The following is a 15,104-nucleotide window of genomic DNA, read 5'->3' as shown; positions in this document are numbered from 1 at the left end:
TATGTTCCAGCCATCTTGCATGAGCCGCAAGGAAAAGAGGATCTGGAAAAAAACATCCTGAGATTACGCCAGGACCAGAAAGGTAAATGAACAGTTGTACACGCTATATGGCGCATGGGGCTTTATTGAGGCCTGCTGACCAAATGGGCCAAAGCCTGTTACGTGTCCACATCCTGTCACAATGTCTATCATAATATAAGATACTGATCATTATTATTGTATTCTTACTAGAGCGTTCTGGCTGGATAATGCCAATCTAGATATATTTTGTGTAAGTGCTTAATACCCTTTGAGTGATCGGTTCCTTGTTGCCGTCAGAGTCCATCTTGAGATACTGCAGCGTCTGGAACACAAACTCGCGCAACTGCCATGAAGCTCAGTGTGTGCTAAATATCCTCCTCACACGTGAGCCTCCAGATACCCTGCTCCAATACGCCGGCATCCGAGGCACCGTGGAGGCACTCCTACCCTACACAGGTGAGATTAGCAGGATCCAGTGGCAGATTGCGAAACGCGCATAGGCCATGTTGCAGCCATGGTCCTTATGTCACCTCTTATTTCCCTTCCAGAACGACACATGCAGAGGATGGGGAGGTTGCTACAGGCCTCCATGTTTGTGGACTTCATGTGGCAGCACATGAGAATAACCGATTTACCTGAGGAGAAGGACAAGGTGGCCGACCCTTTTCTCAGTCTTGATCTGACCATCCAAGGAGACACCAAAGCATGAGGACATCCCTCACAGTTTACCCAGAGGTGTCTTTGGGCACCAGTGGTCTTTCCCATTGTCCTCCTCCTGCATTTCATACTGCGCATGGGAGTATCATTCAGGACGAGTCGTTTGTGGCTTACTGTGTGCCCAGAGGAACGTCAGGACTTGGGGTGTCCTTATTTACCTGCCTGGCCCTGTAGTGGACCATTAATCCTGACACTCTACGCAGGAACTCTTGTTTCATTTCTTATCAGACATTTGCAGAAAGACGGACATCGCGGTTTTGTAACAGATAAAAACTGTTTGTGCCAGACGTTAGTGGGTTACAGAACATAGGAGGGTGTCTGCCCTGCCTAGTTCTATGACAGCTTTGTGTATCTCCTCTTCTACACCTCATACAGGTGGTGGTCATTAATAGGATGAATTATCTGCTCTTACTGACTGCTGCATCTCATCAGTTCATTATTACTGCGTAGAGTCAGCGCCGCTGGTCACCTGAAAGCCAAGAACTCCAGTTGTACAAAAGCTCTGTAATAAATTAATGTTTTTACATCTTAGAACATTTCTTCTGTGTGTGTGTGTGTGTGTGTGTGTGCGCGCGCACGTACGTGTGTGTGTTTTATGCGTTGGAACCCATGGGAGAGCAGTTTTAATTGTAATCCTGAATGCTGTCCCGTCTCCATCATGTGCAGTAGGAGTCGGATCATCTTTACACTACTCGCCGAGCCCCACTGCCTAGCATGGCTCCCAGTGCTATGATGGCACGGCATAAAGCAGAAGATGCCCTATGTCCCAGATGTCTGCAGCCTTCCGAGACACCAAAGCTAGATACCTGATCCTCAATGGCAGCTCACGGTAAGTGATTCACAGAGAAACTGGCGGATTACTAGTTTTAATAATATTATGTGCTGTCTTGGGTTGTACGGAGGTTGCGTGTGGCCCTTGTCATGTTTGAAGACTTAATAGCCCATATACTGTAGTTTAACCTCACTGTTCCTCTGGTATCCGAATGATAGGTCAACACCATATGGTCGACAGGTACAAAGGCCGACATGACAATGTTTGCCACAAATGGTCGATACAAGTTTGTTTTTTTGTTTGTTTTTATACACGTTTTGCTTGATTTCCTCTACACGTGGACCATGAATGAGATTAGTAACCGCAAGGGTATCCATTTCCACTGATTTCCACACATGATGAAACAAACAAAAAAACTTGTCGACCATTTCTGTTTTGACCCTGTTGACCTTTTTGTACCTGTTGACCTTACCTGCTGTCTACCTTTTCCCTGTCAACCTAATGCATGTTGACTATATGGGGTTGACCTAATGACTGTCTACCTGTCTACACTGTAGATCTTCTATACTGCACCCTGCTCTGCTGGGGTGCAGTCAGATGTGTGGCCCATGTGGCGTAGAGTTTGTTCCCAGGACTGGTGCTCTGTAGCCAAAGATTTGGTGTACAATCTGTGAGCTTCTGATATTATCTCTGGTGTGTTTAGGTCTGAGAAGCTTTGGGAGGTCTTTGTAAAATACATTCCGGGTGGCACTGGATTATTACGGCATGGTGTCTCTCACTGGTTATATTACTAAGCTGCCTTTACCATGCAAGGAGGGCTCCAATTTAACATGAAGTTAATGAAACAATGTGTTTACATTTTTCTTGGCTGAACTGCCGCTTCCAGCTGCCTTCTTGTAGTTCTCCATGTGCCAGCTTGCCCCGTCAGCCATGTTTGGCACCCGGGATTTGCTGGGGCTTGTAATTAGCCAAAGGTAATGCCCCTTCCCCCTATTATTTACCTATTGTTACCTCTGCACTCAAAGCCCAGGATATACGAACAAGAGTCCTGGTGCTGTTAGCACTAAGGGACGTTATACTCTGGAAGAGTGGCCGGGCCCCACGCCCCTGGGAAAGCCAGCCCCTGCGCCTACTGGCCTGGGACTGAATGCAATCCTGTGCTAGGTACACACATGTTGCAGGGACCCCTTTATGGTTCCACCAGCCCAGACTGCCAAAACAGAGCTGGTTATCCAAATATGAGGGGGGGGGGATCTTTAAGTGAAGAAATAGGTGGTCATTGTCTGCCTACCTCTGATATCGGGATTGTTTAGTGGGGGGGGGGGAATCCAACTTTCCCCTTACGCTGAAACAATTATTATGTCAACAAATTTCTTTTTTCTCTAACGTCCTAGTGGATGCTGGGGACTCCGTAAGGACCATGAGAAATAGACGGGCTCCGCAGGAGACATGGGCACTTTAAGAAAGAATTCACGGTATTCAATGTAAATGCAGACGCATCTGGGTATCTTTTATATTTCAACTGTGTTCATGTATTCTCCCACATCCATGGATCATTAACCATGCAGTGAAACCTTAAAAAATGGATATAGTCCAAAGTACCCAAAATTTTTTATTGTACAACAAACATCCATAGTTGGGATGAAAACAAACACGCATAACAAAAAAAAACCATTTGATAAGGTTTCAGTTAAAAACCAGTGTATTAAAATCAGGTAAGCAAAGTCCGACTTCTTAGCAAGAGAAAAAAAAAAAGAAGTGTGTAACATTGCCATTAAATTGGAACTTCACAGTGCCACGGGTGTAGGTCGACCGGTTCTGGCTAAATAGGAGCCATTATCAAGACATGTGGACACTGAACTGTTGTGCTATTTAAATGTAAAGTATCCAATCAAATTGCAGCAGGAAATTTCATCCGGATGTAACATCATAATTCAAAATACTGTTTGCACAAGAACATTCAAAAAAAGTTTCAGAAATTACAGTAAAAATTACATGCAATAAATAAACATTTCATAAAAGACAAAAATACATGATCACATTACAATAGAAATATTGTTGTTCTCAGGAACACAGTTCTGCATTACTACATCGATCCAAATGCTGCTGACCAGAATCAGGTTATTAACCATAAATATCGGGCGTCTGAATGTCCCATGGCTAACATGAAAACTTAAAGAATTAACCTCCATTGAACAAGTCTAATTGTGCATCGGCGGTAGGTTCTCCGCTATTCCGCAGCTCACCTGCGTTCCGCTGAGTTATCATTCCTCACTCCTATTGCCTGTCTCCTTCATGGACTTAAGGAAAGTATAGGTTCCTGTAGTCTACCCCTCTTAGGTGTAGTATATAACCCATAGCGGTAAATGTAATACTCTGTGAGAGGCAGTCAGCGGTGTGTCTGCCCAATTTTTAAAGTGGCAATCATTTAAAAAGTTCTCAATGACACCATGTAATATAAACATGTATCCAGATTACTATACGGACGGCCTTTCAGGAAAATAAGTGAATGACAAGGTCCTAAAATTTGGTACTAGATGGAAGCTGGCAGAGCAATACATCTTAAAGATTAGTGTAGCTATAGCCCATTCACAATAGAGGCTGAACCCTGTATCCATGAGTTTGGAACCAGTCACGTTACAGAGAAGTGAGGCACATTATCCCTAGCGGCTATTTAGACCACTCATAAAATCGTCGCAACGGTGGACGCTTAGTTCGCTAGCATCCTGCACCCACCGGTTTAATGTCTTGCAATAAGTGGACTTGTGTATATTTTATATGTTTAATCATTTCGGCTTTGAAACTTCACAGTATAAAACAGCCGTCTCAGTCTTTGTACATTAAAATGTAGGACAGTTTCCAGTCTGACCTACCTACTTCTGATCTTCTATCATATAGGAGGCAAACACATATGTAATAATACCATTTGGTAAATACAGCTCATGAAATAATACAATATGATAAATAGTAAAAAAAAGAAATCACAAATTGGACATGAATTCATTGTAAGTTTCTCAGTGGTCCTCTCTCCCAGAAGTTCACTGCTTGTGGGGTGGGACACTGATTCCAGAATCTGATTTTGAGGTATCCTGACGCTCAATACATGTGATTGAGAATAGTCTCTTTGGGGTCTCAGAATAGTGAAACACCAACACATGGAGGTCCAGCTGACAAAAAATGAGCTCTACTGTTCTAGACTGGCACAGCAGATTCCTCTTTCTTCTGCAGGGCTTTCCTGGTCACTGTAGTGCACTTGTTTAGTATTTCATGTTGCTTGGGCCGTTTAGGAATCTGAGGGGTGTTTGAAGTAAGATGGAGATTTGGGCATATAGTGGGTGTCTGAGTTCTGCCAGAAATACTTTCATCCATGTCTAAGCCATCTATTGACTGCTTCCGTGGAAGTGCTATAGGCAGGTTTTGCGTGGGTGGTAGAACATCAGAGGTGAAAGCTGGTGATAGAGTGGCTTCTTTCTTTTGAAGCTTTGGTTTCCACTCTGTTGCAGAGCTGTCCACAACCTCCCTTGGCTTTAGTTCAAGAAGAGCGGTGTGGAAGCCATATTGGTTTGTTGATGGCAAGCCACAAATTGACTTGGACTTCTTTCTGTTCAGTTTATTATTATTATTAATCTTGTCATTATCACCAGTTTTGTGAGCACATCGGTCCTCTTCGTCTCTCCATGCCCCTGTTGAACTTCTCAAATCCATTGTGCTGGATGATTTAAATAGATTTGATGCATTAGATATCGTTACTGGATTCAGCAGAAGCTGAAGTTGGTGAACGTTCCGGTATGGCTTTAAATACATAGCTGGGACAAATCCAGTTTTTCCGTTATACCTAGTAGGAAATGGAATGTGTCAAAACATGTCATTTTTATTTGCCCATTTCCCTACTGTTCTCACTAACACTATATATTATTGTCATAGAGAATCTACAGAATCCTTTACATTTTTTTTTTAAAGTTTTGTTCCACTTTAATGTTCTCCTTAAACATTCTTACCTGATCAGCCACCATCCATTGTTTGATTTCTCAATGACCTCAATCAGGACTCCTTTAGTGATGGAGACTTCATCCGAACTCAGCGCTTCGTAAGCCATTACCGTGTAGTAACGGATACCTGGGAAAGAGGTGATAGGTCATTATACGCATGGAAACTGTGACTGAGCTTCTTGTTTACTGGCTGTGTACGTCTCAATGCATGATGGGAGCGGTGCAGCTCTCCCACATCTATACGAGGTATATTGGTTGATACTTACCCTCGTCATCGGAGTCCGTTCCAGAGTCTGTGTCATCACTCCTCTCTAGAGCCCGGAGGAAAGGAGCTGGGAACCAGGCTACATGTTTCTCTTCGTTCTCCACCAACCACCAACCTGAAATGGAATTGTGGGCATTAATAGAAGTTCTGAGTAACCTCATTTCATATAGTATACAAGCTACAGTAATTGGGTGGAAATGTTAGACAGTTCCTCACCTGAATTTTCCTTAATCAACACTCCCAGATGCTCGTTGCGTTTTATTTTGAAGGGGCGGTTCTTGGTGTCTTTAGTCTCGTAGTCCTCGATGCACGCGTAGATCTGAGACACTATAGGTTCGGTGGCTGGTGCCTTGGGCAGTTGTCTTAGCTTTTCTCTCTTCTGTTGTTCCCTGACGTACGATGGCATAATCATTAGGCTGTAACCAGAGTTTGATCAGTTACTAGAACGCAGCATAACGCATTTTCCACTTTATAAAAAAAATATATAAAAAATATAGATATATATAGAAAAAAAATCTCAATAATCATCTTTATGTGTATAAAAGCATTATTTTTAATTTCTGCAAACAGAATTTTATTTCAATTTGCCCACTAGGGCAGAAGTTCCCAAACGTGGGTCCTCAAGTCGCCCTAATGGTCCATGTTTTAAGTATATCTGTGTTTGCCACAGATTACTTAATTAGTACCTCAGTCAATTTGAATTAACTAGCTGTGGCATGGATATCTTGAAAACATGGACCGTTAGGGGCATTGGGGGTCATTCAAAAGGTTGAGATTTTTTTGGGTGGGTTTTTTCATGCTTTTACAACTTTTACTATGCATATCACAAACTATTACCTTTAGTAACCTTGTGGCAAGCAGAGCAAGCCCGCAAGGGGACGCATTTCAACAAATTTGTTTATACACAAAAAAAACACAATTATTTTTTTTGTGTTGACCTTTTGACTGTCGACCTAATGACTGCCTAATTTCTATACCACACCCCATGTGAATAGAGGTGAAACTAAACTGAATTTCACCTAAATTATTTTTTTTGGTAGTTTAAGAAAGCGTAACCATAACAGTTAAGTAATAAATAAGACATATGGGCATCAAAGAAGTAGCGTGTAAATCCGCATATTACACAAGTTATAATAGAGCCAATGCTAGGTATATAAATAATATACCTTTGTATGATATCACCTTTGTATGATTAGTGAAATCCTGAAAACATGACCTGCTGGTAGTACTTAAGAACTGGAGTGGGAAGGCTAAATTAGAAGGTCCCCCTACATAGTGAGGTTTTCAGGGGTACGACTGAAGACCGACCTGTTTTGGGGAAAGCTTGGATTGAGGTCGCTGCTTATGGGTGTGAAGAATAGGGTCACCGTGTCCGATTGGGATATTTTGCCGTCGGCGTTCAGCAGCTCCTGGGAGTAATTCTCCAGTAGACGCAGTCTCTCCATGAAGCGGGTGGTATTGCGGTTAATTCTGAAGAGCGGCACGTCTGCAAGGAGGAAGAGAGTCACATGAGTTATAGGTGTGGCCGTACAGGGAATAATATCCCTGACCGTAATTGCAGCAGGGGAACTGGTTTTGCATCTATGGAGGAAGTGACTAGAAAGGAGAATATTTGGAAATATGACGTTACCCACTTGTCAGTATGATAGATATGTTACATAGAAAACACAGACTATTACAACTATTGCTAAAATATCTGACAATAGGTAGGGTAACATTTCTCACCTGTAAACCTACAATATAAGTGACCTTACATAATCTAAAATATCTGACAATAGGTAGGGTAACATTTCCCACCTGTAAACCTACAATATAAGTGACCTTACATAATATAGAAAATCACAAATACATGCTGTGGGGGTGATGTATCAAGCAGTGAAAAAAGCAAAGTTACCCACAGCGAGCAATCAGCGTATACATATCAGTTTATAACATACTTGCTCAATGCTACCTCAAAGCTGATTGGTTGAAAAGGGCAATTTCACTATTGATCCACTTCTCCACTCTTTGCTCGATACATCTCCCATTTTCATCACTGATGTTTGCCTACACACTAGACGATATCGATGGCCAATTTGGAGGATATGACAGTACATGCATCCACAGTATATTGTCCAAATTGACTTGCATGTATAAAGGAGGATAGATCAGCGAAGAACGACTGCGGGAATGCGCATCGTTCATGCATACACACTGGAAGATATGAACGATTTTATTGTTCATTTTTGAGCGATATCGTTCATATCGACCATCGTAATCGCTAAGTGTGTAGGGCCCTTAACACTCTCCTTAGATCAGCTCCTAACGCTGTGCCATTATTGCAGGATGGAGAGCTGTGCCCTTCCATTTCCCCAACTCACAGGCCTGCCAGTATCATCTCTATAACATCTAATTACTAGACTGAGGATTTTGACGGAAAATGTGGTTTGTGTAGAAATAAAATCTGTTTCAGATGATTCGTGAAGAGAATATGACACTTTTTATCTGTGCATAATTAAATACCTCAACAGCCGGCATTTTCTGCTTAATGAAAGGAAGAAAAAAAAATGGGCATTTGAGGCAAAATCCTCTGTCTGGTAATTACAGGGCTGCAGAACCGACTGCTGAGGTGGTTATAATATTTCCTACTGCACAAATATATTTAATGATTTTTAACATGGTCACATTTATATTTTTACGATTATAAATACAGATTAATGCCCTGTAAATAGTATAAATAAAGCTAGTGGGTGTAATATATATATATATATATATATATATATATATATATATATATATATATATATATAGATTAGATAGAATATGTACTGGGAATTGCTGGGTGAGCAGGCACATACAGGGGGAGTTTTATCAAAGCATGGAGAGAGATGAGGTAGAGAGAGAGAAACTACCAACCAAGCAGCTCTTGTCATTTTTCAAACACAGCCTGTAACATAACAGTTAGGAGCTGATTGGTTGGTACTTTATCTCTCTCCAATGTTTGATAAAACTCCCCCATAATATATTCCAGCAGTTAGGTCAGGCTCTGTGATATATCTGGTATCATTCATTACTATCCGTATCCTGACTCAGGCTAACTAACCTACAGACCTGGGGTGTGCAACCTGTCGGTAGGGACACACAAATTGCTCCCGGAATCTTTTAGATCCCCTAATTTTCAGACATGCATTAGTTCTATTATGAAACTGCTTAATGTAGGGTGGTAAGACTTTTTTTTTATAGTGTGACACCGTGATGTGCAATCTGTTGCTCTCAAAAATTGTTGATATTTAAGTTATCATGCTGGAACTTGTAGTTCCACAACAGCCGGAGTGTCTCAGGTTACCTACCTCAGGCATAACACTTTCCCATTTGGCAGTGAGGGGTCCTTACCTCTCAGTTTGGGGATCATATTGTCTGATTTCCGGAACAGCCCAGACTCTAGAGGGAACTTCCGTCTCAGCTCTCTCTGCGAGGCGATATAAACACGGGACAGAATTAGTCATTTTTATTTCATATACAGCATTCACTTAATATGTATAGCATTGAACAGAATGGGAAGCATTCGATATCCCGGTTGTCGGGAACCTGGCTCTCAGCATACCGGCGCCGGGATACCGACAACTATTCTCCCTCTTGGGGTGTCCACGACACCCCTGGAGGGAGAATAAATAGCGTAACGCGCCACCGTGGCTGCAGCGAGCCCGCAAGGGCTCTTTTGCACTCGCCCCACTGTCGGGATTCCGGCGCCGGGATATCGTAGTACACCTGGACAGAATTAGTCATTTTTATTTAATACATAGCATTCACTTAAGAATGATCAGCTTTTGCAAAGTGGTTCTCTTTGAATGAGGGTAGTGCTATGTGCTATATACATACTGTAGCCTTTTAGCAAAGAAAGTTCTGTGATAGCTGAAATATTCTAAACATCACTGTTGCATTCAGTGATGCTAAAAAGGCAGTAACTAGTGTGTGACAGACTTTCACAATACATATGGCAGTATTTAATATGCAAATTTTAAATTACGCACAACAAAGCTGTCCGGATATCTATATGATAAAACTGTAGACTTATTTTCTCTTATTATATTTCTGAGCTTGCGCACTCACATCCAACTTCTTGAATTCTTCAAACTTCCGGTAAATCAGTATTTCATTGTGATCGGACCACAGTATGGAAAAAATGTTAATCTGTCAAAATAAAGAATGAAAAAAAAAATGTAAAAATGTTGACAATTTGCCCAATACACTGACAATCTCTTCCTAACAATGCAACAAATACTCCCACCCATGCCAGATTTTCCATGTCTTATAACTGGCCACTAGAAGTCTTGGTTTATACTGTAGCTTAAATTCAGCCTACTTGTGTTCCTCAGTAACATATTTCATTGGCAAAAGTAATACTATATTTATACCAAATAGCATATATAATAATTCTTAGAGGTTATCTCATTATTTTGTCTATTTAAAATCTTTATGTTAAGTACTGCAATTTTACTTTTGCCTGAAATTGCCTGCTGACGACTCTCAAACAGACAGCTGCTGCCATTTGAAAAAAAAGACTAATTTTAGCAAAATCTAGAACTGTGGAAACAATCAGTACAGTCTATGGATACAAATATTGCTAAGTAAGGTCGGTTCTTGATATATTAAATGTCCAATAGAAGCTACAGTGAGTTTTGGAGTTTTCAACAGTTGTTTTTCAGGATAGCCAGCATATAGCGGTCATTCTAAATAAGCAACATCATTTTTTTAGTAAAGTTATTCCACAATAAGTTGAGTAATGGTTTATACGGTTCTATATGACATTACCTTTAGTTTCCCATGTTGCAGAACACCAACAGCTTTGGCTTCCAATGGATAGCGTCCACTCCTTGCACGATGAGGCATGTTGCAGGTGTCCGTTGTGTTATGTGCTGAGGGAAGTCAGTGATGGCTTCTATTTATCTTGTACCAGGAGGACAGGCTTCTAGCTCCTTCAATCAAAGCTCAGGTTTACTCACAATGGAAACTCCTAGTATTTCAGGTTTTACTCCTTTCTCACTAGGAAGCATAGCAATGTGGTATGTAGGTTATTTTCATTGTACTTCCTAGTGTATTTCCTGAAGAGCGCAGAGGTCCCTAACGGAACGCGGTGCAAGAACATTCAATCATCGGCACTGCTTAAACGTGACGGGTGTGGCTGTTTATCTAGGTTATGCTAACCACTACCAGGTGGTGATGGATCTTGCATCGCAGCTTTAGAAATGTAACAGTAGAAGTAGAGTCAGGAGTCACAAGATTGCTTCTTTGGTATTTTATAAATACTGTTGAGTTTTTTCGGGAAAGTCTGATCCACTTTAATCACTTAGTTGCAAAGGCATATTTATTGGGTTCTAGCCAACATGTCGACATTCAGAAAGTCAACAGTGGTGACACATGCTATTAGGGGTACGGCTAGTCTGCCATTAGTGTCAGTTTTGTGCACATTCTGACTGGCGACATTCACAGGCCCTACATTCTGAAAATGTCTACAGTATGGTGTCAACATATTGAATATCGAAATATCATTCTCAACCCATTTTCTCTTACGTCCTAGAGGATGCTGGGGTCCAATTTAGTACCATTAGGTATAGGTGGGTCCATTAGGAGCCACTGGCACTTTAAGAGTTTAATAGTGTGGGCTGGCCCCTCCCTCTATGCCCCTCCTACCAGACTCAGTTTAGAAAATGTGCCCGGAGGAGCCGGTCACAGCTAGGGGAGCTCCTAGGAGTTTTCTTAGTTTTATTTTTTATTAAAATTTAGAGTTTGTTGTTTTACAGGGAGGTTGCAACAGCATCCCTGCTTCGTGGGACTTAGGGGGGAAGTAGGAACCAACTTTCTGAAGAGTTAATGGTTTTCTACTCCGCTGACAGGACAGCTCCTGAGGGTGCTGATCGCAAGACCACAAGGTGACCGCTCACTCCCGCAGCACGGCCGCCACCCCCTAACAGAGCCAGAAGAAAGAAGAGTGGTGAGTACAGCGCCGGCGTCCCGGTTAGCGGGTCGCCGGCGGGTATGGCGGCACAAGGGTTGGAGTGCAGCGCTGACAAGGCTGCGCTCCGTGAAGGCAGCGCTTGAGGGGTGCCTGAGCCAGTGCATTACACCCTAAACTGGTCACATAGTTAACAGGGGCTAATCCCACTGTTAACACACACAAATCCTCAGGCCAGTATAAACATAAGTGCGGGAAGCCGCGCGCCATTACAGGGGGGGGGGCTTCCTCTCAGAGCGGATCCAGCATTCACCAGCGCCATTTTCTCCCTGCAGATCAAAGGAACAAGATGCTGACAGGGAGCGCTGCCCTCCACATAACTCCAGCTATACCTCTGCGGTACCAGGGTGTTATAGACAGGGGGGGGGGGGGGGGGGAGTGTGATAATAATACTAACTATTCTATTAAGGTTAGTCAGCGCCGGGCTTTTATCTTAATAATTCCCTACAGGGGCGCTGTATGGCTGGCTCCTTATACTCTGTGACTCTCTGAAGGTACTCTGGGGGAAACTGTGTCTGACATTTTCCTGTGTGTGTAAGTGTGCAGTCCCACGTTACCATGTCTAAGGACTCTGTGTCCTGTTCTGCAGAGTGTTTATCTTCTCCTGAGGAGTCTATTCCATGTACTCAGGACTGCAATATACTTTCTCAGCCTTCTGAATCCGAACCCCCATGGGTGGATTCTTTAAGGGAAATGATATCCCAGATTTCAACTAGGATGACGCATACGGAAAGGGAGACGCAATTTTTGAGAGTCTGTGGAGGGCTTGACGTATTCAGCACCCACTACTTCGTCTAAAAACCCACCTCTATACCCGCAAAAACTTGCGCTTGCCCAGATAATGCAAGCTGATGCCGATACTGACTCTGATGCAGGGGACGGTGATGGGGATATGCAGGGGGGTGGGGGGATTGTATCCCTCGCTAATGACTGAAGCAATTAGGGATGTTTTGCATATTTCTGAGAAGGTACCTGGACAAGAAGAGTAATCTTATTTTACAGTAAATAAGAATTCCTCGCTTACCTTCCCTGTTTCTATGGAGTTAAACTCCTTGTTTGAAAAATCCTGGGAAAACTCAGAGAAAAAATTCCAGATCCCTAAAAGAATTCTCATTGCTTTCCCTGAAGAGGACAGAAAAAAGTGGGAAAAGCCACCTATAGTAGACGCTTCCGTATCTAGGTTGTCTAAAAAAGGTGGTTTTACTTGTCCCTGGTTTAACCGCCTTAAAGGAGCCGGCTGACACAAGATTGAGACTATGCTCAAATCACTATACACTGCTACAGGCGTGGCTTTAAGGTCCACTATTGCTTGTGCGTGGATTTCTAAAGCCATAGTAAAGTGGTCATGTACATTACTTGAGGAATTAGGTACTATGGCTAGGAGTGACATTGACTTGTTTTTACGTCACATAAAGGATTCTGCAGGTTTCATGGTGGAGGCCATGAAGGATATTGGCCTGCTTAATGCAAGGGCAACTTCCATGGCAGTGTCGGCGCGCAGAGGACTCTATGCCAATGGACTGCGGATGCAGAATCCAAGAAAAGTGTGGAGAACCTGCACTTCACAGGTCAGGCACTATTTGGGGACGCACTAGATGCGTGGATTTCCACGGCGACTGCGGGTAAGTCGACATTTCTTCCCTCCCCACCAGCACCGGTTAGGAAATCCTATCCTACGCCTACGCTGCAGTCTTTCGGACCTCAAAATTTTAATAATCCAAATCCCCCCCACCTTCTTTAGAGGAGGTCGGGAAAAATCCAGAAAACTTACACCAACAGATTCCCAGGAACAGAAGCCAAGCTCTGCTTTCTCCAAATCTTCAGCATGATGGTGGACCTCCCAGCCTGAAGATCGGGCAGGTGGGAGCGAGACTAAAAGATTTCAGTCACGTCTGGGCATCATCGTGACTGGACCCCTGAGTGACAGATATTATTGCCCAGGGGTACAGACTGGAGTTTCAGGAACTCCCACCTCACAGATTCTTCGAATCAGGCTTACCAGTTTCGCTGATAGAAAGTGCTATCCTACAGGAAGCCATTCAAAAGTTGGTACAAACAAATGTCATTGTTCCAGTTAAACCGCACCTAAAAAACAAGGGTTATTACTCAAACCTGTTTGTGGTACCGAAACCGGACGGTTCGGTGAGGCCTATATTGAACCTGAAGTCACTGAACCCCTACTTAAGGGTGTTCCAATTCAAGATGGAGTCTCTGAGAGCGGTGATCTCAGGTCTGGAAGAGGTGGAATTCCTGGTATCCCTGGATATAGAGGATGCGTACCTTCACATTACGATCTGTCCACCTCACCATGTCCTGAAACCAGCCCGGATATCGGTTCCTCAATGCATTTCGCCTTCTGGGAAAGATGGTGGCCTCCTACGAGGCTCTACAGTATGGAAGATTCCATGCATGATTCTTCCAGCTGGATCTCCTGGACAAGTGGTCGGGATCACATCTTCACATGCACCAACGGATACGCCTGTCGCCGAAAGCCAGGATTTAACTCCTATGGTTGATACAACAGAAGTGACAGAAAATAAAATCACAATGCGCTACACACGGTGTAAAATGAATAAAACTGGATACATTCACCAATATCTTTCCTCCTCCACGTTAATGTAAATGGATTTGTTCCTCATGTGCATGTAAGGAAATTAAAAAAAGATATGCCATATGGTGAAGTACAGTTTAATAAAAATACATTTAAAAACTCAATTTCCAGCATCAATCATTCACAGAAAGTGCAAGTGCAATAGTGCAATAACAGCAATAATGGGGAATCCTCTGGAGGCTGCAAAATGAACAATTACCGGCAGGATGCAAGGTCATTCGCATAGAATAATCTTGACAGCATAAAAGTCTGTTGGATAGCCCGGGTTCCTTTAGACCATATGTGCAGATGGTTCTCCCGTCTGGTCTTGGTTCAGTCAGCTGCCTCCGTCACCCCACGTCCACCAACGCGTTTCTACCCGCTCAATCGGGTCTTTTTCAAGGTGTGTGTCCAGAAAAGGATAAGTCCGTCTGTCCCGGAGCCTGATTTTAAACTAAACCTGTCCAATCGCCGGCCGGCGGGCGCAGCTGATTCCTATACATCAATCAAACTACAAGTCCCATGAATCATTGCGGCGCCCGTCCGGCCGGTTTCCTGTTTGTTCCATGTGCCGATACGTCATTTCCTGTTTGGTAACCATGGTAACCTCCGTACGGCTTCTTCAGTTCATTATATACATCAGGTACTCCTTAACGTAAATCAGTCCAAACATTTAATACCTCCGGAAGGAAGAGGATATGATATTAGTATTGATTCCACTTAGTTTCAATGTAATTTTAAACGGACATTTAAAACAA

At 42.9% G+C, this 15,104-nt stretch overlaps 1 protein-coding gene across 1 annotated transcript in view; it reads left to right on the top strand.

Annotated features, from left to right (window-relative positions):
* Positions 1-1,272, top strand: part of TBL3 (transducin beta like 3) — a 30,418-nt gene extending 29,146 nt beyond the window's left edge. The window contains exons 20-22 of the mRNA XM_063934923.1: positions 11-82; positions 319-477; positions 570-1,272. Of these exons, the coding sequence (XP_063790993.1) occupies positions 11-82; positions 319-477; positions 570-730 (392 nt within the window). The 3' untranslated portion in view covers positions 731-1,272. The remainder of the gene's footprint in view (positions 1-10; positions 83-318; positions 478-569) is intronic.
* The last annotated feature ends 13,832 nt before the right edge of the window (positions 1,273-15,104 follow it).

Source organism: Pseudophryne corroboree, chromosome 7 (assembly GCF_028390025.1).
Source record: "Pseudophryne corroboree isolate aPseCor3 chromosome 7, aPseCor3.hap2, whole genome shotgun sequence".
NCBI classification, from domain to species: Eukaryota; Metazoa; Chordata; class Amphibia; order Anura; family Myobatrachidae; genus Pseudophryne; species Pseudophryne corroboree.
The sequence above is the reverse complement of the archived record's forward strand: the minus strand, read 5'-3'. Positions and strand labels throughout refer to the sequence as shown.